General features: G+C 45.7%; 1 protein-coding gene across 1 annotated transcript in view; it reads left to right on the top strand.

The window, feature by feature from the left end:
• Nucleotides 1–24,484, top strand: part of Allc (allantoicase) — a 42,166-nt gene that overhangs the window by 4,140 nt on the left and 13,542 nt on the right. Inside the window, exons 2-7 of the mRNA XM_021179230.3 lie at nt 5,812–6,019; nt 9,488–9,538; nt 12,023–12,110; nt 14,363–14,491; nt 15,572–15,651; nt 16,394–16,526. Of these exons, the coding sequence (XP_021034889.1) occupies nt 5,930–6,019; nt 9,488–9,538; nt 12,023–12,110; nt 14,363–14,491; nt 15,572–15,651; nt 16,394–16,526 (571 nt within the window). The 5' untranslated portion in view covers nt 5,812–5,929. The remainder of the gene's footprint in view (nt 1–5,811; nt 6,020–9,487; nt 9,539–12,022; nt 12,111–14,362; nt 14,492–15,571; nt 15,652–16,393; nt 16,527–24,484) is intronic.

Genomic DNA, 24,484 nt, shown 5'->3' with positions numbered 1-24,484 from the left:
AGGCAGATTCCTGGCAGTCTAATATCAGAACCTCAGCAGCTCCCCTTGTTCTAGGCTTCAGTTTTCCCACCTGTATAGTGATGGATCTGGGGAGGGATATTGATCCTCAGCCCGCTAATCCCAAGGCTTAGGAAGAAAAAAAAAAAAAAGAAAAACAGACAAGAAAAAAACCCCAAATAAACAAAAAAGGAAGCTTTTTGGCCAAAGCTGATAGCAGCATTAATCTCTAGACTCAATGATTTAGAAGGCAATTTGATGGACACATCTTATTCACTAGCAAAACAATAGCTTCCCTCCAGGGCCTGGGGCCTCCCCAGCCTTGGACTTTTGACAGGTTTAGAATACCAGACATCACTTCAGTCCTGTGAGCTCCAAACACAAGAGGAAAGCGGATGATGTCCCTGTAATGATTGCCCGAGTGGGCTACCCTGTGGATTCTGAGTATACATGTGGAGCGGGGCTTGGGCTCTGAGGCTTTAAAAGCTCAGAGGTGATCTGAAGAGACCAAGAGGGGAATCCAACAGCATCAGCGCTTACCCCGCTCAGCGCTTACCCTGATCAGAGTTCACCTCACCCTGATGCCAGCATGGGGCGCTGAGGACAGGCAGGGACTGCTGTGGCTTACTCTGTATTGTATGGAATATCAGGTTGAGCCTAGCCTCCATTTAATAAGCAATAACCTTGGTCCGGGTTACTCCATTTTGAATAGAAGTGCCAACAAAGAGACTGTACACCTTACCGAAGTTAACAGCTACCATCTGCCAGAACACCAGGAAGCACAAACTGATAAATGATTCATTTGTGCCGATAAATAAACCTGAAAATATTCAAGCCATATCATAAACACAGACACACGAGCTTATCAGTCACAGCAGATGGAGCCCCCTCATGTGGGGCTGTAAAGAGGGATCGCCCTGACACCAAAGTGTGGCAGGCATGCTGGCTTGTTACTTGTATTATCTGGGAAGATTGCCACAGTGCAAGGCTCCAGCTTCTGGCATGGGCTCTGGTGTGAGTGTCATTTCTTAACCTGTTTCAAAACTGCTGTCTTACTCTAGAAATAGAATAAATGGCTCTCACAGTGTGGTTGGATAAGAGGCCTGGGGCATCTGCTTCTTTTTTGTGGAAATCACCCCCACACCTTTCCTTGTGAGCTGCCTTTAGTCTGGGCATTCAGAGCTCCGGGATGAGGTTGTCTCTCCTGGGAACTCTCCTTTTGCCTCCTCGCTGGCAGATCTTGGGTCTGGTCTTAGGTTTGCATCCATCTCTCTGGATGTGCTCACCCACTCCTCACAGTGTAGGACACCTCCTTTCTGATAAGTACAGTACCTCTCACCTCTCCTCCTTCCCAACGGTGTCCCTGCAGGACACCAACTGAGGGACACTCATTGCCTGCTCTTCACTGTTTGCTCTCCACTTAGTTCCTAAATCCTGTGAACAGGGTGCCCTTTGCCAAGACTTCCCCCTTCCATTTCCTCTATTCCCTCCCCTTTCCAGGATCATATGTAGCCCAGGCTTGCCCTATACCTACTGTGTAGCCAAGGATAATCATGAACTTTTTATGTTAAGTGCTAGGGTTGTACTCATACACCACCATTCCTGTTTTGAGGTGCTGGTGCCCATACCCAGGGTTTCATACACACACTACTGAGTCCTCTATCAACTTAGCCACATCTCCTCACCCAAGCATTTCTTGCCTGAATTCCTATAGTATTCTATAATTTCTGATTGCATCTAGTCCAGCTTCCCCTCACTGGCCAATGACCAGTCTATAGCGCACATCTGACTGTTCTTCCACAGCTAAAAGGCATCTAATGAAATAGTGTTCACTGTGGAAATATATTCAGGTCCCCAGCATTCACCTCTGCTACCTCAGACTCCAGTTCACTTTCTGCTCATGCCTAGAATGTGCCTCCCCATCCTTGGCTTGGTCAAGGGTATCTGGTGTTGGAAATGTTTTTAAAGGCTTTGGAAATCCATTAGTCAAGTCTGATACTTGCTGAGGTCATTGGTGAAAGGGAACTGGCATAATGGTTGCTCTCTGATAACACACATGGAAATGATAAACACACCTATGCTTGCGGTGTGCAGACCTACCTTGATACCCAGAACAGTAGTTACCAGCCACCGGTGTGTTCTAGACATGTGACATGTTATAAATACAGCGAAGAAGCTGAATTTTAAATGATGCTGGATTTGATTTTCAATGCTCCATGAGCCATCTGGTTTCCCACAGAGGAAAGTGTAAGTTTTGCCCTTCTTACCACTTGTCCCCACCGCTGTGACTGGCAGCTTGCTTCTGGAGTTCAACATTCTTTGGAAACTTACCCCCCACAGGGAGCCATTGGCAAATTTTACAAGGGCCTGTTAGTTTCTCCTTTTCTTCTTTTTTTGGCATAGGATCGTATGTAGCCCAGGCTGGCCTTAAAGGCACTATGTAGTAGGGGATAGTCCTAACTACTTATTCTCCTGCCTCTGCTGGGATTGCAGGTGTCTGCTTGGTTTATGTGGTGCTGCGATCGAACCCAGGGCTTTGTGAGCACCAGGCGAACATTCTACTAACAGTGCTATTCCAGAGCCTCCTTTGCGTTGCTTTTTCTCCATGTGACACATTTGAAACATGCACGAGTAGCAGGACTTCTGCTGCAGGTGGAGCTTTGCCAGGGGAATGATGAAGGGCTGTGTATTTCCCAGAAGTGACCATAAGGGTCTCTTTATAGCTTCTCATCTCTAGTGAAGCTTGTAGGCTGGAGTAAGCGAGCAGACGACAAATCTCAGATGAAAGACAGGAGAAACTGCTCCCTCTGTTTAATTTATTGCTACCCACTTAAAACACATTTTTACAATATCTTTGAGAATTTCTGCAGTGGCTTTTGGCATGTTTTTTTCTGTGTATACACACAATCACATACACTTGCATATACATGCACATGCATACACATAAATGCAAACGTGCACACATGCACACACATGCACATACCTACAGGGCTGGGAAGGGTGTGTCTGCTGATGTACTAGCTGCAGAGTGCAGGGCAGTGCTTTGCGCAGTAAAACTTGCTGGGTGGTTTCTCTATTTCTGGTGGTGGTTGTTTGTCTTTAGGATGTCATGTTGTAACCTAGGTTGGCATTGAACTTACATAGCCTGAGCTGTGCTTGATCTTGCAGCAATCTTTCTACCCCAGCCCCTTGACGGCTAGGGATAATGGCTTGAGGCACCACACCCACGGGTGCATAATGGGGAATATCACCAGGGCAGAAATGTGACACTGGCTTCTCTTCTCTGTCTCTTCTCCATGTCTCTATGTGGTGTAACAATCTGTACAACTTTGGGTGTGTCTGAGAGCATTCTAGCACCCACAAAAGTGGGGAAACACATTGCAGTGTGGACCCTCCATGAATCCTCCATCTGTATCCGCTCATGGTTGATAAGTCTTACCTGCTTTTGCTCATTTCCCTTCCTCTTATGTTGGGGGCGGTTCTGGGTCGAGCTCCTCCCCCTGAGTCAGGATCCACTCGCAAAGACCCCATGCTTCCTCATCTCTTTCTTCCTCAGGCTGGATTTGGCTTGAAGGAAGAGGAGGGGGGTGGAGGCATTTTAAGTTCCGCTCAAGTCACTGGGAGGACAGCATGCCCCTGATCAGGGTGGGTGTGGGCGGTTTAGGATGCACAGGCTCTGGGTTGTAGATCTCCAAGGGGAAGATATTTTGAGCTGGTAACCTACTGCTTAGGAGAGCGGTGGCATGGAGATGGGTGGATGTGGCTGATCATAAGCCCTGAGCCTGAGTAGGATTGCCTGGGAACGAGAGGATGATAGGGCCTCACATGGACACTCTTGGGTGAGCCTGGGTAGGGTTGCCAGGGAACAAGAGGAGATAGGGCCTCACATGGACACTCTTGGTGATGGGTTGCCCTTCATGCAGAGTGAGGAACGAGCCAGCCTTGGAAGATCATAGGTGAGGTGCTCGCTGATTGGCTATTCTTGCTTTCTCTGTAGAGTCTGAGCATATATGTGTGTGTGTGTGTGCACGCACATGTGCATGCCAACTTTGGGTGTCAATCTTCATGTATCATCCCCTTCCTTCCTTCCTTCCTTCCTTCCTTCCTTCCTTCCTTCCTTCCTTCCTTCCTTCCTTCCTTCCTTTCCTTCTCTCTCTCTCTCTCTCTCTCCCTCCCTCCCTCCCTCCCTCCCTCCCTCCCTCCCTCCCTCCCTCTCTCTCTGTCTCTCTCTTCTCTTGCTCTCTCTCTCTCTCTCTCTCTCTCTCTCTCTCTCTCTCTCTCTCTCTTTCTCTCTCTCAATTTGGGTTCTAGGAATTGAACTCAGTCCCCCCTGCTTGCACAGTAAGTACATTAATAACAGAATCATCTCTCCAGCTCTCCAGTGTAGACTCCAGGAGTGCCTTAAAAAAAAATGTGTCTGTTTCACTGGAAAAAGTGCTGCTTAATATTAGTCATGTTTTTGTAATGTTGAGGCAGGGTTGACCTCTCACCCATTCAATGCACTTCTGTGACTGATTTCATACCAAGACCTTAGATGTGGTTTGAAGGTGAAGTGTTCCCTCCAAGCGCCATGCTTTGGTCACTTGGTTCCCAGCTATGGTGTGACTTTGTGAGGTTCTGGAAACTGAGGTATGGAGCCTAGCTAGAGGAAATAGGACACTGGAGGAGCGTCCTCAGGGAATGGTGCCCCCACTTCCTGTCATAGTTTTGTGCATCTTGAGTCATCATGACATAAACTCTGTCACCTGCTCATGTGCCTTGGTCTGAGTGACACCTGGAGGCAAACCAAACCTTAAACTGTTTCTATCAGGTCTCATATTGTTGCCGCAGTGGTACAAAGTCACTAATGTGTGGATTTTTATATCGTTTTCTCTGTTCTCACCAGGAGCAGAAAAATGGGGTTACAAAGATCACCCACTAGTTTAGGGCTAGGGAGGCCCTTGAGTACCTTTGGACCCTCTCTCCATTTTACCACGCTTTTTCAACCTCAAAATAAGAGATGCGTTAGGCTCCTTGTTTTCCTGGTGACCTGAATCATCCAGGCCTGTGGCCTGGTCTGTGACTGAGGCAGCATCTGCCCAACTGTGCATGGCTCCCACAGTCAGCATGGCTCGCACAGTCAGCATGCCTCGTGTTGTGCCTGCTGCCTGGTTGCTCTAGGGTATTATTAGAATGCACTCAAAGACAATTAAAAGCAAATTGTTCTTGTTTAAAATTAATGTTTCTCCTTTAGGTTTGAATAAGAATGCCCCCTCCCCCTCCCCCCACGTGCCACCTCCCCACTCCCTGCCCCATAGGCTCATGTATCTGACCACTGACTCATCAGAGAGCAGCACTGCTTGAGAAGGATTAGGAGGTGTGGCCTTTTAGGAATAGGCGTGGCTTTGTGAAAGGAAGTTTGTCACGGGGGGTGGGGGGTGGGGTGGGGGATGGGGGAGGGGAGAGAGGGTAGGCTTTGAGATTTTCAAAGCCCAAGCCTGGCCCGTTACATTTCTCCCCCTGCTGCCTGTGGATCTGGATGCAGAGCTCTCACCAGTTCTCCAGCACCATGTCTGCCTGCATGCTGCCATGCTCCCATCGTGATAATAATGGACTGAACCTCTGAAACTGCAAGGAAGCCCTAATCAAGTATTTTATTTTATAGGCGTCACTTTGGTCTTAGTGCCTCTTCACAACAATAGAATGGTGACCATGACAGTAGTCAAGACGCAACATGGCCTAGTGTGGACTTGGTTGGGATCTGTGCGTTAAGTGGTGTTTATTCTTACCTATCTCTAACCTCCTGTCTGTTTTGGTTGCTTAACTCTCACCAAGGTGAAGAACAGTCCAGCCCTTCATTGCCTCACCCCTGAGGGCCCCCAGGCATGGTTTCTGAGACCTCCTCACTCTTGAAACGTCCTGGCTATTCCTGCCCTTCTCAACTCTAGGAAGCATGGCTGATACTCCAAAGGAGGGAAAACTGACCAGATTTCTGGACTTCACGCAGCTGATTGATTTGGCCTCTGAGTGTGTAGGAGGAAAGGTAAGCAAGGCTCTCCAGGGCAGGAAGTGGATGTTAGTTAGGTTCAAACACTGAGTGGCCCACTCAGGCTACCTTGACCCAAAGTAAATTATAATCAGCCTGAAGCAATCAGCTGTGGAGGAGGCCCAGCACTGCCAGAGTTCTCAAGTGATGAACTGAATCCCGGGCAATTCTGGGCTAGGGCAGAAGTGCTCATATGTGTGATGTGGATATGTGTGTGTGCGCGCATTTGTGTGGGTGTGTGTACATGTATGTGCATATTCGTGTGTGCATATGTACATAATGTATGTGTGTGCATGTGTATTGTGTGTATAACATATGTGTTTGCATGCACGTATGTGCATGTGTGTTGTGTGTGTATAACACAAGTGTTTGCATGCATGTATGTGCATATGTGTATATGTATGTGTACATACTGCATGTGTGTTAATAATATACATATACAGAGGCCATAGGAGGACCCCAGGTATCCTGTCACTTCTTACCTTATTTCTTTGAGACAGGGTCTCTCACTGAACCTAGAGATTACCATTTTTCAGATACCCCGGCAGCCAGTGAGCCACAGAAATCCTCCTGTCTCTTCACCCCTGCACCGGGTTGCAGGGCCATATGGGCCACACCTGGCTTTTTATATCATTGAGAATTTGAACTAAGCCTTTATGTCTGTAGTGAGGGCTCTTACCCACTGAATCATTTTTCCTATCCCCTATTTGTTTTTAAAGATGTTTGCTTTGCACTTGTGCAAAGTTCACTATTCCTCTGTGGTATTCTTATTTCTAGAGTGGAACACAGTTTCCAAAGTCTCCACATTCCTACCACAAGCAGGTTCTAAAGGCCTATGAACCACATGGCCATGGTCACCATAGCAACAGCCTTACTTCTATGAGTTGATATTTTTTATTAGTTACTTTTCAACTTGCTATGATAAAATACCCGACAAGAAGCAATGAGGGTGGGGGTGGTTTGTCCATGATGCCAGGGAGGACTCCAGGGCATGTAGTCTGTTACAGCAGGGTATGAGGGCAGCAGGAGTGGGAGCAAGCTGTTCCCGTTGCACTTACAGTGAAGGAGTAGAGCAGGTACCCAGTTAGCTGGTGCATTTTCACCCAGTTGTCCACAGTGTGCTTTACTCAGGGAGAAAGTGCTTCACTGGTGTGCAATGGAGCAGTACTAGGCCTCACTCACAAGTGTGCTGCTTTAGTGGGGACATCACCAGGACAGTGTGCTGCAGCACTGTCTTCCTGGAGCCAAAGGAACCATTTTGTAGGAAGAATGGTGGCCTCCAAAGCTGAGGTGTGACCTAGTGAGCCTTGTTTTCTTCCCTCCCTCCCTGCCTGCCTTTCCCCTCCTCCTCTTTCCTCTCTTCTTCCTTCCCTTTCCCTTTCCCTTTCCCTTTCCCTTTCCCTTTCCCTTTCCCTTTCCCTTTCCCTTTCCCTTTCCCTTTCCCTTTCCCTTTCCCTTTCCCTTTCCCTTTCCCTTTCCCTTTCCCTTTCCCTTTCCCTTTCCCTTTCCCTTTCCCTTTCCCTTTCCCTTTCCCTTTCCCTTTCCCTTTCCTTTTCCTTCCTTTTCCTTCCCTTTCCCTTTCCTTTCCTTCCCTTTCCCTTTCCCTTTCCCTTTCCCTCCCTCCCTCCCTCTCTCTCTCTTTCTCTCTCTCTCTTTCTTTTTCTTTCTCTCTCTTCTCTCTCTCTTTCTTCCCCCTCTCTCTTTTTCATATGTGTTTGTATGTATGGGTCTATGTTTCATGTGTGTTGTATGTATGTATGGACATGTGTCTGTGTTTCACATGTGTTGTATGTATATAATGTGTCTGTGTGCAGGAGCGTGTATCCTCCGGTGTGCACAGGGGCTGGAGGAGGAGGAAATTGGATTTCTTCCTCTATCCTTCTTTAACCTCATTTCCCTTGAAACAGATCTCTTATTGAACCTGGAGCTTGCTGTTTTTTCTTTGGCTAGGCTGATGGCCAGTGACCCCAGTGATCCTCCTGTCTCCACGCTGCTTCCAGTGCTGGGGTGACAGGTGTATGTGCATGGTCAGGCCGTACTTTTTTTTTTTTTTTAATGTGCTGGGAATCTAGACTCAGGTTCTCATGCCCTTATACCTGTTCTTTCTTGCTCTTAACCACCAAGCCACCCTGCTCCACCCATTGATCTTTCTATAAAAGAACCCCAAGGTTAAAAAAGGACATACAGGTTTGGTGGGTAGGTAGGGAGGGGTGGATCTGGGAAGAGTAGAGGGAGGGAGAGAATATGATCAGAACATATTTGCACAAGAATCTTGAAGAACTTTATAAGAGCCCTGAGCCTTCCATCCCATAATCAGCTTCCAAACTCTGACACCATTGCATACACTAGCAAGATTTTGCTGAAAGGACCCTGATATAGCTGTCTCTTGTGAGACTATGCCGGGGCCTAGCAAACACAGAAGTGGATGCTCACAGTCAGCTAGTGGATGGATCACAGGGCTCCCAATGGAGGAGCTGGAGAAAGTACCCAAGGAGCTAAAGGGACCTGCAACCCTATAGGTGGAACAACATTATGAACTAACCAGTACCCCGGAGCTCTTGACTCTAGCTGCATATGTATCAGAAGATGGCCTAGTCGGCCATCACTGGAAAGAGAGGCCCATTGTACACACAAACTTTATATGCCCCAGTACAGGGGAATGCCAGGGCCAAAAAAAAAAAAAAAAAAAAAAAGGGAATGGGTGGGTAGGGAAATGGGGGAGAGGGGGGAGGGTATGGGGGACTTCTGGGATAGCATTGGAAATGTAATTGAGGAAAATACGTAATAAAATATATTAAAAAAAATGATGACTGAGTAGGATGGTGTTCTTGTTGGAATCCTAACAGTCAGAGTGGGAGCTGTCTGTGACTCTTTTGTCTTCTTCTGGAACCCTTTTCCTGCTATAGGATTCCCTGTTCTAGCCTTGATGTGGTATTGTATGCCTGGTCTTATGTAGCTTGTTATGCAGTGTTTGGTTGATGTCCATGAGAGGTCTGGTCTTTTCTGAGGGGAAGACAGGGAGGTTGAACTGGTGGAGAAGGGAAGGTCCTGAAGAAACTGGGGGTAGTGGAGGGAGGGAAGAGAGGGAAACTGCATTCAGGATGTAATATATGAGAAAAGAATAAAAATAAAATAGAAAAAAAAAAAAAGCCCTGAGCCTGAGAGAAGGAAGCGGGTTTATTTGCTTTGCAATGGTGGGACATTAACATTTCCATCCAGACTGTAAGAGGGATTCAGAAGGAAAGACTGGGAAGAAATGATTGAGGAGGAGGCAGGCTTGAGGCCCAGATGTTCACAAAGCATTGCAGGGGAAAGCCACGGTCTCTTCCCTTAGTTCATGCCACACTGTTTTTTTTTTTTTTCCCTCTCTTTCTGCATCCCCCAATGTTTCGCTAGAGGGTGGAATAAAGTGTGTTTTAATTTATGGTAATTTCGTCTTGATTCCTTTTTCTTCTCTTTGCTCAGGTTTTGTTTGCGACAGATGACTTTTTCGGTCCTGCAGAGAATCTCATAAAGGTATGGCTACAGGCGTCCTGTGTGGAGAATGATCGGCTTAGCTGAAGCTCTGCGGCCGTGCACACTGAAACCGACTGGCTTGTCTGGGACAGAAGCTTGTGCTGTGTCCTGGGCAGGAAGGGTCAGACCACTGGAAACACCCAAATCAGCACCAGCTCCCAGGGAACACACAGGGACTGGGGGAGCCGGGAGAGGAAGGGAGGGGCCAGGGTACCAGAGGAGAAAACACTCATTGAGTATGCCCTTTGATTCATGTGGATTCCATACCCTGGGCTCGGAAGAGAACAGACACATCTTGAAATTTGCGAACAGCTGCCTGATTACAGTGGGTAGGACATCCTTGGTTAAACAGTCAGCGAGTGGGCTGACTCGATTCACAGGCCCAAGGACCTGAGTTCAATACCCGTAACCCACAATAGAACTGGAGAACTGACTCCTGAAAGCTATTTTCTGACTCCACACACATGCCATGATGGCACACCTCTACCGCATTCACACACACACACACACACACACACAAACACACACACACCATTAATAATAAAAATTAAAATTAAACTGTGGGGGCTGGAGAGATGGCTCAGCAGTTAAGAACACTGACTGCTCTTCCAGAGGTCCTGAGTTCAATTCCCAGCAACCACATGGTGGCTCACAACCATCTGTAATGGGATCCGATGGCCTCTTTTGGTGTGTCTGAAGAGAGTGACAGTATATACTCACATAAAATAAATGAATAAATCTTTAAAAAAAATTAAACCATGGACAGATAGATCTGGGGAGATGGCTCAGTGGATAAGGTACTTGCCAAGTTTGGATACCCACAGTGCACAAAGAAACCAGTCACAGAGGTGCTTGTATAGGGAACGTGGAGACAGGAGGGTCCCTGTGGCTTGTTGATCAGCCATTGTAGTTTAATTGGTGAGTTCCAGGTTTCATGAGAAATCCTGTTCTAAACACAATAATCTGAGGGCATAGACATTCAGTCCATAGTAGAAAAGTCTGATGTATCTTATACTTTATATTATATCTATAAGTATATAATACACTTTGTAGTTTTCTTTTTCCTTCTCACTCTGGCCCAAAGATTTACTTATATATTTTTTAAAAAACATTTGTTTATTTTATGTATATGAATACACTGTAGCTGTACAGATGGTTGTGAGTCTTCATGTGGTTACTGGGAATTCCTCTGCTCGCTCCAGCCCCACTCGCTCCAGCCCAAAGATTTATTTATGTAAATACACTGTAGCTGTCTTCAGACACACCAGAAGAGGGCATCAGATCTCATTATGGATGGTTGTGAGTCACCATGTGGTTGCTGGGATTTGAACTCAGGACTTTCAGAAGAGCAGTCAGTGCTCTTAACCACTGAGCCATCTCTCCAACCCCGGCTTGATAGTTTTTTTTTAAAAAATGTTTTCATGTCTTAAGTACCTAGCATCCTGGAACTATGCTCTCTTCGCTGACTGAGCATCTGCCATGGTCCTTGCAGACCCAGGCTGCTCTCTTCACTGCTGGATGGTTGTCAGTCCCCTCTCCCTGTCCATGCACATGTGAGTGTATCACATTTAACTCTGTGCCCTTCACTGTAGAGCAGGCTCTGTGTTGTGAGGGAGCCCCAGGGCCCCAGGGCCAGCTTAGGTTCTTTATTCAAATATGTAATTGTCACCCTTTCCACAGAGTTCTTGTCCCTCCTGTCACCCAGCCTGCACCGTGAGGACTTTGGAATATTTTAGATGATTAGATAAAGGATGATCCATAGTAAAAGCAAAAATGCTGCCAGCTTCCAACTCTAGTAAACATGGGGACTTCTTATGCAGCCTGGCATGGTTCCTTTGTTGGGAGACAACACTAATACCATCTGCCTTTGACCGATGAAGGAAACGGAGGTTTACGGGCGGTGAGCCTGCCCACAGGCTCTTGGCTGGGAGCTCATGGGATGCTTGGTGAGAGGTTGTCCATGTATCATTTCGATGTCACCATACACCATTGAGGCTGTGCAGTCATCCTGGTTCATTCTAAGGGCCTGAGCTGGCATTGTTGCCACCAGGAGTCCTTTCTTTCCCACCATGGTGGCACAGCACCTACAACACAAGGTCACCAGTGTCTATCCTGACCTCAGGCTTCCAGTGGCCTCTCCCATGATCAGGCTTGGTGACCTTGGAAGTGTTCCATTTTGCTCAGTGTCTATCTACCTACATACAGCGGACAGGCAGCAATCGTGGGACCTGCATGTGGTCTCCCTTGTTTCTGATAGTGGTTCATTCTGTGGACCAAGGCTCACAGACAAGAAGAGTTCTATTTGCAGATGATACAAACTATGGAGACACCCTCTGGTCTGGAGGTAGAGCTGGGCATGAGGGTGGGCAGACACTCCCAGTGAGTCCTTGTTTGCTTTCTCTGTCTATCTTTTTGGGACATAACCTGATAAGCTGGCAACCCAAGCTCTTCATGAATGCTAACATCCCTTGTCTATCTTCTTAGAGCAACAGTCCGAGTTTTAAGGAACATGAATACACTGAGTTTGGCAAATGGGTGGATGGATGGGAGACCAGACGTAAGCGAATTCCAGGTAAGGAGAGGTGTGTGTGTGTGTGTGTTTCATTCCACACTGTTCTTGGTGGCTGCTTGGGCTGAGGTCCAATTGCTAGAGCGCTTGCCTAATGTATTAGTCTTCACATAAGACAATATGACCAGGGAAACTCATAGAGAAAGTTAATTTTGCACTTAGTTTCAGGGGGCTAGAGTCTGTCTGTGGTGGGAAGGCATGGCAGCAAGAGGCAGTGGGTGGCAGGGGCAAGGGACTGAAAGGTCACATCTGTAACTGTTGTGAGCCAGCCAGCGGCTCACATGGACAGGGTACATCTGAGTGGCAGGCCGGAGCTGAAAGAGAGGGAAACTAGGCGGACGAGAGAAAAATGGAGCTAAGTCAAGGTTCCTGATCAAAGTTCAAATGTTTAATGGCAAATGCGCTTATGAAGGGGGTTGGGGGTAGGCCCATTCCCGCCAATTCATCCTTGGAGCCTGGAACCAGCTGCAGGTGACGACCTTGCAGGATAGGGGATAGCTTCGGGGGGCCTCTCAGCAGGTAGCAGTATCTTGAAGAGGAACAGTGACTGTGGTCTAGGGAGGAAGGCTCCACCCTAGGTAATCTCCCTAGGTAGTGGCCGCAAAGTCAAGGTCTGGCTCAGCCTGCTTCAGGCTGAGGGGAGGTTACATGTAACAGCATGCACAAAGCAGAGAGGGAAACTTGAAGTAGCTTCAAACCCTCAAAGTCTGTCTCCAGGGACATTATTCCCCTAGCTGGGTCCCACCTCCTATGTCTCTCCAAATATCCCTGCTAATTGGGAACTAAGTGTTAAAATGCATAAGCCTATAGAGGACACTTCCCACTCAAACCACCACACCTAGCATCCAGGAAACCTTGGCTTTGATCCTTAGCATCATATAAACCATGTGTGGTGGGGCACAGCTATAATTCCAGCCCCGGAGGTAGAGGCAGGAAGACCAGGCTCGAGGTAAATCTTGGATTATCTCAATAGAGAGAAAACTTGCTACTTTGAGCCTGGACTAGGTGAGACTCTAGAGTGGTGGTGGTGGGTTGTACTGTGAAGCCAGTGTCTTGAAGGCTTGGTAGGTAGGTGTCTTAGGGCTTTACCAACATGAACAGATTCCATGACCAAGGCAACTCTTTTTTTTTTTTTTAAAGATTAGTTTTATGTATGTTAGTACACTGTAGCTGTACAGATGGTTGTGAGCCTTCATGTGGTTGTTGGGAATTGAATTTTAGGTTGGCCTTGCTTGCTCTGGCCCAAAGATTTATTTATTATTACACATAGGTACACTGTAGCTGATTTCAGATCTCATTACGGGTGGTTGTGAGTGAGCCACCATGTGGTTGCTGGGATTTGAACTCAGGACCTTTGGAAGAGCAGTCAGTGCTCTTATCCTCGAGCCATCTCGCCAGTCCCTAAGGCACCTCTTATAAGGACAACATTTAATTGGGGCTGGCTTACAGGTTCAGAGGTTCAGTCCATTATCAGTAAGGCAGGAAGCATGGCAGCATCCAGACAGGCATGGTGCAGGAGGAGCTGAGAGTACTACATCTTCATCTGAAGGCTGCTAGCAGAATACTGGTTTCCGGGCAGCTAGCATGAGGGTCTTATAGCTCACACTCACAGTGACATGTCTACTCCAACAGGGTCACACCTCCTAATAGTGCCATCCCCCTGGGCCAAAGCATATACAAACCATCACAGTAGGCCTACTGGGGCATGGGTGGAATGGAGACTGTAGGGAACTCTGAAGTAGTAGTGAGTAACTGTGTAGAAGAGCTAGGCTGGCAGAATTCTACACTACAGTGGCCACACTGAAGCTTTCAGATGCAAATGTCTTCCCTGGCTTAGCATTGGAGAAAGGAGCCTTAGAGAGATTCTTAATTTGCCTAGTACAGTAATGGGAAAGGAGAGGCTTGGAAATTGAGTTGGTCTCTCTGAATCCTTTTTTAGTTTTAAATTAGAATTGAGGACCCTGTGGGTCATAGTGGTCTTTGGTGGTCATGTTATGATAATTACCCCGAACATGTGCTTCTGTGGTGGGAGATGGGGTCTCATCACTGCTGTCATTCTCCAGAGGGACTTCATGGGTGTTTACCTCATCCCCATGGGATTTCAAAGACACTCTCCTTATCCTCATGGGCCCCCATTAGTGTTCCTGTCATGCCCCATGGGACCTCACAGGTGTTCTTGTTCTCTCTGTAGGACCTCATGGACGCTCTTGTCCTCTACTGAACATTTTGGGTGTTTTTGTGGTCCTGTTGTACAGGTCATGACTGGTGTGTCATCCAATTGGGGATACAGGGCATTATTCGTGGTATCGACGTGGACATTTCTTACTTCTCAGGGAACCATGCTCCTCGCATGTCAATCCAAGCAGCGAACCTGAGTGAAGAAGGTATGTGGGAGCCACTGACCTCAGAGAGGACTGTGGGATGGGAGGCTCCTCTGACTCAGCCTGGTGCTCATCTTTCTGTAAGAAACAAATGTGCCAATGCTTTGAGGTAGCAGCCATCATCCCCACAATGCTTGTGTCTGCAGAGGTGCATCCTTGTGCCCACTCTGTGTGTGAGGACTGAGCTGGTTGCTGGGGAACGTGAGTCCAGTGGGCTATACCTCAGAGGAATCAGAGCTAGGGTAGCTCTAGGCTAGAAGCTCCAGTCCACTCCCAGCTACCTAGGCAGCACCACAGTGCATCAGCTCTGGGGCTCCAGCCCCACTTCTAGCTACCTAGGGGTCACCACTGCGCCGCAGCCCTGGGGTTCTTAGGCAGAGCCCCTTTCTACTCCTGGGAACACTGGATATTGTAAATCATTCAGGTTTCATAATTTATTTGCGTCATCTGTTGTTGACATTTGAATTAGTTAATACATGGCCATATGAGTGCATACACATTTTTAGGGAGTATACATTTGTGTCTCTGGACACACTGATACTGACAAAGTGCCATGTGCACAGTACCGTGACAGGCTCTGCACAGGTGAGCCGGCCCCACTATACTCAGATGGCCAGGCTCCCAGGGAAGTTAATGATGGTCTGAGAGATGGGACTCCACAGGCAAGACATGGCGAATGATGCGTGAGAGTCAAGTCAGAACTGCTTTGACTGTTTGTGGGCGCTGCTGCTTCCGAGCTGGCAAGTTCTGAGCCTGAGACGATCCTCAGGGAGGCAGAGCTTGTGGAACTAACCTTGCAGTATTTTGAACTCAGAGTGATCCATTTCTGGGATCTGGCCTAACTTGAAATGATGTGCAAATGTGGTACCGATATACTACTCTACTGCCCGCTGAGAAGTAAGTAAGCAAATTACACAGTGAGGGACCCCAGGTGGCCTGCTAAAGTCTAATCAGTAATTCTATGACTAAAGCAAGGATGTCACTGGGGCTGTTGAATAGAGGACAATTGCCACACACCTCCTGCGAGAGAGTTTGTTCTCTTTGCTTTCCAATCCTGATCCTGCGTGGCTGTTTTGCCTTCAGATACAATGTCAAACATCCCACCAAGGGGAGTTAGGATGGGAACTGCAGCGACGCCTGAGGAGTTTGAAGCCGTTACTGAGGTAAGACACTGGTTCTTTGTGCCAGGACTATAAAGAGACTGTTGCAGGCCTGGGTGTGTGAGGTAGGATGGATGTACCACATGGCATGCTGTATCTCTTGCATCTACACAGTATGACAGTACAAAGGTTTCCTCAGTGGTTCGTCTCTCTCTGTGTGGGAGAATGACCTGGCTGTCCACAACTTTGAAGGGTCATTGGGCACTCCCTGTGGCTGTACACTGCTACTGGCCCTACTAGAAAGCATGTCACATTTACCTCCTACAGTGACTTGATGAAGTAACTTTGTGTCTGATGAATTTAAGATAAACAATGGGGCTTGGCACCTTCTTGTGTTAAGTTTGTCTGGTAATTAATTTGTGCTGTTACAAATGTGTTGATGGCTGACTGGGAACAGCGAATGAGCCAGCTTTCTGAGAAGCTAGCTTTCAGCCAACTGTCTCCTTGGCCTTGAAGCCCTGGGTTTTAGCTGAATGCTCACATTACCATAAGCTCTGGTTTCTCTTAAGAATCAAGAAAGTGACATTTGAAAGCTCGTCAGTTTACAAGTGTCACCATTACCTATGTTATCAATATAGGGGGAAAATCCCCAATGGGAAGTTTACTTTGTTTATTATTAAACTGTGTCATTGTGCCTGAATTGTGTCATTCAGCAACTGTTACAATCCCCTTCCTTAATGCTTGAACAGGATACGAGGGTGCTATTCTCAAGAGCCAATGCTAACATTTCTGTATTTATTACTAGCTGAAATCACACTCCTGGGATTACCTGGTTCCCATGTCGGAGCTTAAGCTAGGGGATCCTGACTCCAGCCACAACTATTATTTTGTTAATTCCCAGCAGAGATGGACTCATATAAGACTCAACATCTTCCCAGGTACATGTGACAAGGACCTTTGGCAGGTGTGCGGGACTTTTCATTTTACATCGCCATGTTTGGCAGCTCGAGTTTGGTGTATTTTAGGGTTGTGATTTCTCTTGTGATTTAAGAAACAGATATTCTACTCACCAATAGGTAGCTAACGGAAATGTCTGGCGCCTTTAATCCCACTGTCTCGGAGGCAGAGGCAGGCAGATTTCTGAGTTTGAGGCCAGACTGGTCTGTAGAGCAAGGTCCGGTACAGCCAGAGCTACAGAGAAACCCAGTCTGAAAATCCAGAAAAGAAAATGTATCAACTTAAGATGTGTTGGAGCTGAGCTGTGCTGGGATTCCATGACTCCTACTGACTTGTTTTTTGTTTTTTGATTAAAAAAGATCCTTTTAATCAATTCTTTATGAGTTTCCCATCATGTACCCCAGTCCTGCTCATCTCCCCATCCTCTCATATCTGCCCTTCAACCTTGCAACCCCTCCAAAATAAAAACAAACAAAGCATAGAAACATCTCATGGTGGATGCTGTAGGATGTCCCAGTATGTCCCACGGCACATCCCTCTGCCCACGCATCTTCACTTACAAATGTTCATTGCAATGAGTCATAGGCCTGGCTCAAGATCTCTGGCTTCTGTGACAGCATCAATATTGGATCTTCCCTGGGCCGCCTCCTGGTTACCTGGTTGTTTCCCTGTGCCATGGAGATCCTGCAGCTTTGGGTCAGCAGGACTGGCCCTTCCACATGTCCCAACTGTTTGTAGATGATACAGATTTGGGGTTGGGCTAACTCAGAGCCTTGGACCTGGGGCTGGGTGGTAGCTAGGCAAGCTCTCCAGCACTGCTCTGGCTGGGCCACACAATGCCACAAGGATCAGCTCTCTTGCTCTCATGCCCTCAGGGATGGCTGACCCACGCCCTTGCCTCCAGGGCCAGCTCTATTGTGCTGTTTGGGCAAACCAAAGGGCCCTCTCCCCTGAATGCTATAGCCAGTGAGGGGGCAGGGCTAGTTCCACCCGTATGCCTTCAGGGCCAGCTCTCTTGACTGCAGGCTCCTACTGACTTTTATTTCAAAAGTATGCTAACAGTTGAGGTAGTATACACACGATTCTACTTTAATTTTTTTCTGATTATGTGTGTGTATCTCCGAGTATACACGTGTGAGCACAGGTGCCTGGTGGGTTTAGAAGAAGGGGTCAGATCTCTTGGAGCTGGAGTTACAGGCAGTTGTGAGCTTCCATGTGAGTGCTGGGAACTGAACTCTGGTCCTCTCAAAGAGCAGCAAGCGCTTTTAACCATTCACTAGCCCATCTCTCCAGTCCTTATTTTATTTTATTTTTTATTTTTTAGCTTTTAAAGAGAGAATGCATTTTATTTCCAAAATTAAGAAAAATAGAATAGAGATTTCAATAAATTTACAAATGGCAATTCCTTTGGTAAGTTCATTATATACTGTAAATGATTTTAAATGGATAACTGTCTTTAAAGTAAATTTCATTACCATGTAAAATATGAGTGATATCACATTATCATTTTTTAAATATTTTTTTATTACGTATTTTCCTCAATTACATTCCCAATGCTATCCCAAAAGTCCCCCATATCCCCCCCCCCCACTTCCCTACCCACCCATTCCCATTCTTTTGGCCCTGGCATTCCCCTGTATTGGGGCATATAAAGTTTGCAAGTCCAATGGGCCTCTCTTTCCAGTGATGGCCGACTAGGCCATCTTTCGATACATATGCAGCTAGAGACGAGCTCCAGGGTACTGGTTAGTTCATCATGTTGTTCCCCCTATAGGGTTGCATATCCCTTTAACTCCTTGGGTACTTTCTCTAGCTTCTCCATTGGGAGTCCTGTGATCCATCCAATGGCTGACTGTGAGCATCCACTTCTGTGTTTGCTAGGCCCCGGCATAGTCTCACAAGAGACAGCTATATTTGGGTCCTTTCAGCAAAATCTTGCTAGTGTATGCAATGGTGTCAGCCTTTGGAAGCTGATTATGGGATGGATCCCTGGATACGGCAGTCTCTAGATGGTCCATCCTTTCATCACAGCTCCAAACTTTGTCTGTGTAACTCCTTCCATGGGTGTTTTGTTCCCAGTTCTAAGAAGGGGCACAGTGTTCACACTTTGGTCTTCATTCTTCTTGAGTTTCATGCGTTTAGCAAATTGTATCATATCTTGGGTATCCTAAGTTTTGGGCTAATATCCACTTATCAGTGAATACATATTGTGTGAGTTCTTTTGTGATTGTGTTACCTCACTCAAGATGATGCCCTCCAGGTCCATCCATTTGCCTAGGAATTTCATAAATTCATTCTTTTTAATAGCTGAGTAGTAATCCATTGTGTAAATGTACCATAATTTCTGTATCTATTCCTCTGTTGAGGGACATCTGGGTTCTTTACAGCTTCTGGCTATTATAAATAAAGCTGCTATGAACATAGTGGAGCATGTGTCCTTTTTACCGGTTGGGACATCTTCTGGATATATGCCCAGGAGAGGTATTGCTGGATCCTCTGGTAGTACTATGTCCAATTTTCTGAGGAACTGCCAGACTGATTTCCAGAGTGGTTGTACAAGCTTGCAATCCCACCAACAATGGAGGAGTGTTCCTCTTTCTCCACATCCTCGCCAGCATCTGCTATCACCTGATTTTTTGATCTTAGCCATTCTGACTGGTGTGAGGTGGAATCTCAGGGTTGTTTTGATTTGCATTTCCCTGATGATTAAGGATGTTGAACATTTTTTCAGGTGCTTCTCTGCCATTCGGTATTCCTCAGGTGAGAATTCTTTGTTCAGTACTGAGCCCCATTTTTTAATGGGTTTATTTGACTTTCTGGAGTCCACCTTCTTGAGTTCTTTATATATATTGGATATTAGTCCCTTATCTGATTTAGGATAGGTAAAGATCCTTTCCCAATCTGTTGGTGGTTTTTTTGTCTTATTGATGGTGTCTTTTGCCTTGCAGAAGCTTTGCAGTTTCATGAGGTCCCACTTGTCAATTCTCAATCTTACAGCACAAGCCATTGCTGTTCTATTCAAGAATTTTTCCCCTGTGCCCATATCTTCAAGGCTTTTCCCCACTTTCTCCTCTATAAGTTTCAGTGTCTCTGGTTTTTTTTTTTTTTTTTCTTTCAGAGTAGGATGGATATTTCTTTTTTTTTTTCACTGTTTTTTTTTTTTTATTACATATTTTCCTCAATTACATTTCCAATGCTATCCCAAAAGTCCCCCATACCGCCCCCCACTTCCCTACCCTCCCATTCCCATTCTTTTGGCCCTGGCATTCCCCTATATTGGGGCATATAAAGTTTGCAAGTCCAATGGGCCTCTCTTTCCAGTGATGGCCGACTAGGCCATCTTTTGATACATATGCAGCTAGAGACAAGAGCTCCGGGGTACTGGTTAGTTCATCATGTTGTTCCAGCTATAGGGTTGCAGATCCCTTTAGCTCCTTGGGTACTTTCTCTAGCTTCTCCATTGGGAGCCCTGTGATCCATCCAATAGCTGACTGTGAGCATCCACTCCTCTGTTTGCTAGGCCCCTGCATAGTCTCACAAGAGACAGCTATCTTTGGGTCCTTTCAGCAAAATCTTGCTAGTGTATGCAATGGTGTCAGCGTTTAGAAGCTGATTATGGGATGGATCCCTGGATACAGCAGTCTCTAGATGGTCCATCCTTTCATCACAGCTCTGAACTTTGTCTCTGTAACTCCTTCCCTGGGTGTTTTGTTCCCAATTCTAAGAAGGGGCACAGTGTCCACATTTTGGTCTTCATTCTTCTTGAGTTTCATGCGTTTAGCAAATTGTATCTTATATCTTGGGTATCCTAAGTTTTGGGCTAATATCCACTTATCAGTGAATACATATTGTGTGAGTCCCTTTGTGATTGTGTTACCTCACTCAAGATGATGCCCTCCAGGTCCATCCATTTGGCTAGGAATTTCATAAATTCATTCTTTTTAATAGCTGAGTAGTACTCCATTGTGTAAATGTACCATAATTTCTGTATCCATTCCTCTGTTGAGGGACATCTGGGTTCTTTCCAGCTTCTGGCTATTATAAATAGGGTTGCTATGAACATAGTGGAGCATGTGTCCTTCTTACCGGTTGGGACATCTTCTGGATATATGCCCAGAAGAGGTATTGCTGGATCCTCCGGTAGTACTATGTCCAATTTTCTGAGGAACCGCCAAACTGATTTCCAGAGTGGTTGTACAAGCTTGCAATCCCACCAACAATGGAGGAGTGTTCCTCTTTCTCCACATCCCCGCCAGCATCTGCTGTCACCTGAATTTTTGATCTTAGCCATTCTGACTGGTGTGAGGTGGAATCTCAGGGTTGTTTTGATTTGCATTTCCCTGATGATTAAGGATGTTGAACATTTTTTCAGGTGCTTCTCTGCCATTTGGTATTCTTCAGGTGAGAATTCTTTGTTCAGTTCTGAGCCCCATTTTTTAATGGGGTTATTTGACTTTCTGGAGTCCACCTTCTTGAGTTCCTTATATATATTGGATATTAGACCCTTATCTGATTTAGGATAGGTGAAGATCCTTTCCCAATCTGTTGGTGGTTTTTTTGTCTTATTGATGGTGTCTTTTGCCTTGCAGAAGCTTTGCAGTTTCATGAGGTCCCACTTGTCAATTCTCGATCTTACAGCACAAGCCATTGCTGTTCTATTCAAGAATTTTTCCCCTGTGCCCATATCTTCAAGGCTTTTCCCCACTTTCTCCTCTATAAGTTTCAGTGTCTCTGGTTTTATGTGAAGTTCCTTGATCCACTTAGATTTGACCTTAGTACAAGGAGATAGGAATGGATCAATTCGCATTCTTCTACATGATAACAACCAGTTGTGCCAGCACCATTTGTTGAAAATGCTGTCTTTCTTCCACTGGATGGTTTTAGCTCCCTTGTCGAAGATCAAGTGACCGTAGGTGTGTGGGTTCATTTCTGGGTCTTCAATTCTATTCCATTGGTCTACTTGTCTGTCACTATACCAGTACCATGCAGTTTTTATCACAATTGCTCTGTAGTAAAGCTTTAGGTCAGGCATGGTGATTCCACCAGAGGTTCTTTTATCCTTGAGAAGAGTTTTTGCTATCCTAGGTTTTTTGTTATTCCAGATGAATTTGCAGATTGCACTTTCTAATTCGTTGAAGAATTGAGTTGGAATTTTGATGGGGATTGCATTGACTCTGTAGATTGCTTTTGGCAAGATAGCCATTTTTACAATGTTGATCCTGCCAATCCATGAGCATGGGAGATCTTTCCATCTTCTGAGATCTTCTATAATTTCTTTCTTCAGAGACTTGAAGTTTTTTTTTTTTAATTAGGTATTTTCCTCAATTACATTTCCAATGCTATTCAAAAAGTCCCCAATACACTCCCCCCCCAGTCCCCCACCCACCCACCCCCACCTCTTGGCCCTGGCATTCCTCTATATTGGGGCATATAAAGTTGGCAAGTCCAATGGGCCTCTCTTTCCAGTGATGGCTGACTAGGCCATCTTTTGATACAAATGCAGCTAGAGTCAAGAGCTCTGGGGTACTGGTTAGTTCATAATAATGTTCCACCTATGGGGTTGCAGTTCCCTTTAGCTCCTTGGGTACTTTCTCTAGCTCCTCCATTGGGGGCCCTGTGATCCATCCAATAGCTGACTGTGAGCATCCACTTCTGTGTTTGCTAGGCCCCGGCATTGTCTCACAAGAGAAAGCTATATCTGGGTCCTTTCAGCAAAATCTTGCTAGTGTATGCAATGGTGTCAGTGTTTGGAAGCTGATTATGGGATGGATCCCTGGATATGGCAGTCTTTAGATGGTCCATCCTTTCTTCACAGCTCCAAACTTTATCTCTGTAACTCTTTCCATGGGTGTTTTGTTCCCAATTCCAAGAAGGGGCACAGTGTCCACACTTTGGTCTGCGTTCTTCTTGAGTTTCATGCGTTTAACAAATTGTATCTTATATCTTGGGTATCCTAAGATTTTGGGCTAATATCCACTTATCAGTGAGTACATATTGTGTGAGTTCCTTTGTGAATATGTTACCTCACTCAGGATGATGCCCTCCAGATCCATCCATTTGCCTAGGAATTTCATAAATTCATTCCTTTTAGTAGCTGAGTAGTACTCCATTGTGTAAATGTACCACATTTTCTGTATCCATTCCTCTGTTGAGGGGCATCTGGGTTCTTTCCAGCTTCTGGCTATTATAAATAAAGCTGCTATGAACATAGTGGAGCATGTGTCCTTCTTACCGGTTGGAACATCTTCTGGATATATGCCCAGGAGAGGTATTGCTGGATCCTCTGGTAGTATTATGTCCAATTTTCTGAGGAACCGCCAAACTGATTTCCAGAGTGGTTGTACCAGCTTGCAATCCCACCAACAATGAAGGAGTGTTCCTCTTTCTCCACATCCCCGCCAGCATCTGCTGTCACCTGAATTTTTGATCTTAGCCATTCTGACTGGTGTGAGGTGGAATCTCAGGGTTGTTTTGAATGCATTTCCCTGATGATTAAGGATGTTGAACATTTTTTCAGGTGCTTCTCTGCCATTCGGTATTCCTCAGGTGAGAATTCTTTGTTCAGTTCTGAGCCCCATTTTTTAACGGGGTTATTTGATTTTCTGGAGTCCACCTTCTTGAGTTCTTTATATATATTGGATATTAGTCCCCTATCTGATTTAGGATAGGTAAAGATCCTTTCCCAATCTGTTTGTGGTCTTTTTGTCTTATTGACGGTGTCTTTTGCCTTGCAGAAGCTTTGCAACTTTATGAGGTCCCATTTATCGATTCTCGATCTTACAGCACAAGCCTTTGCTGTTCTATTCAGGAATTTTTCCCCTGTACCCATATCTTCGAGGCTTTTCCCTACTTTCTCCTCTATAAGTTTCAGTGTCTCTGGTTTTATGTGGAGTTCCTTAATCCACTTAGATTTGACCTTAGTACAAGGAGATAGGAATGGATCAATTCGCATTCTTCTACATGATAACCGCCATTGTGCCAGCACCATTTGTTGAAAATGCTGTCTTTTTTCCACTGGATGGTTTTTGCTCCCTTGTCAAAGATCACGTGACCATAGGTATGTGGGTTGATCTCAGGGTCTTCAATTCTGTTCCATTGGTCTACTTGTCTGTCGTTATACCAGTACCATGCAGTTTTTATCACAATTGCTCTGTAGTACAGCTTTAGGTCAGGCATGGTGATTCCACCAGAGGTTCTTTTATCCTTGAGAAGAGTTTTTGCTATCCTAGGTTTTTTGTTGTTCCAGATGAATTTGCAGATTGCCCTTTCTAATTCGTTGAAGAATTGAGTTGGAATTTTGATGGGGATTGCATTGAATCTGTAGATTGCTTTTGGTAAGATAGCCATTTTTACAATGTTGATCCTGCCAATCCATGAGCATGGGAGGTCTTTCCATCTTCTGAGATCTTATATAATTTCTTTCTTCAGGTACTTGAAGTTCTTGTCATACAAATCTTTCACTTCCTTAGTTAGAGACACGCCAAGATATTTTATATTATTTGTGACTATTGAGAAGGGTGTTGTTTCCCTAATTACTTTCTCAGCCTGTTTATTCTTTGTGTAGAGAAAGACCATTGATTCGTTTGAGTTAATTTTACATCCAGCTACTTCACCGAAGCTGTTTATCAGGCTTAGGAGCTCTCTGGTGGAATTTTTAGGGTCACTTATATATACTATCATATCATCTGCAAAAAGTGATATTTTGACGTCATCTTTTCCAATTTGTATCCCTTTGATCTCCTTGTGTTGTCGAATTGCTCTGGCTAGGACTTCAAGTACAATGTTGAATAGGTATGGAGAAAGTGGACAGCCTTGTCTAGTTTCTGATTTTAGAGGGATTGCTTCAAGCTTCTCACTATTTACTTTGATGTTGGCTACTGGTTTGCTGTAGATTGTTTTTATCGTGTTTAGGTATGGGCCTTGAATTCCTGATCTTTCC

Source organism: Mus caroli, unplaced genomic scaffold (genome assembly GCF_978045245.1).
Source record: "Mus caroli unplaced genomic scaffold, Mus_caroli_1 scaffold_14, whole genome shotgun sequence".
Lineage (NCBI taxonomy): Eukaryota > Metazoa > Chordata > Mammalia > Rodentia > Muridae > Mus > Mus caroli.
Note: the sequence above shows the minus strand (reverse complement) of the source record. Positions and strands in the feature narration are given on the sequence as shown.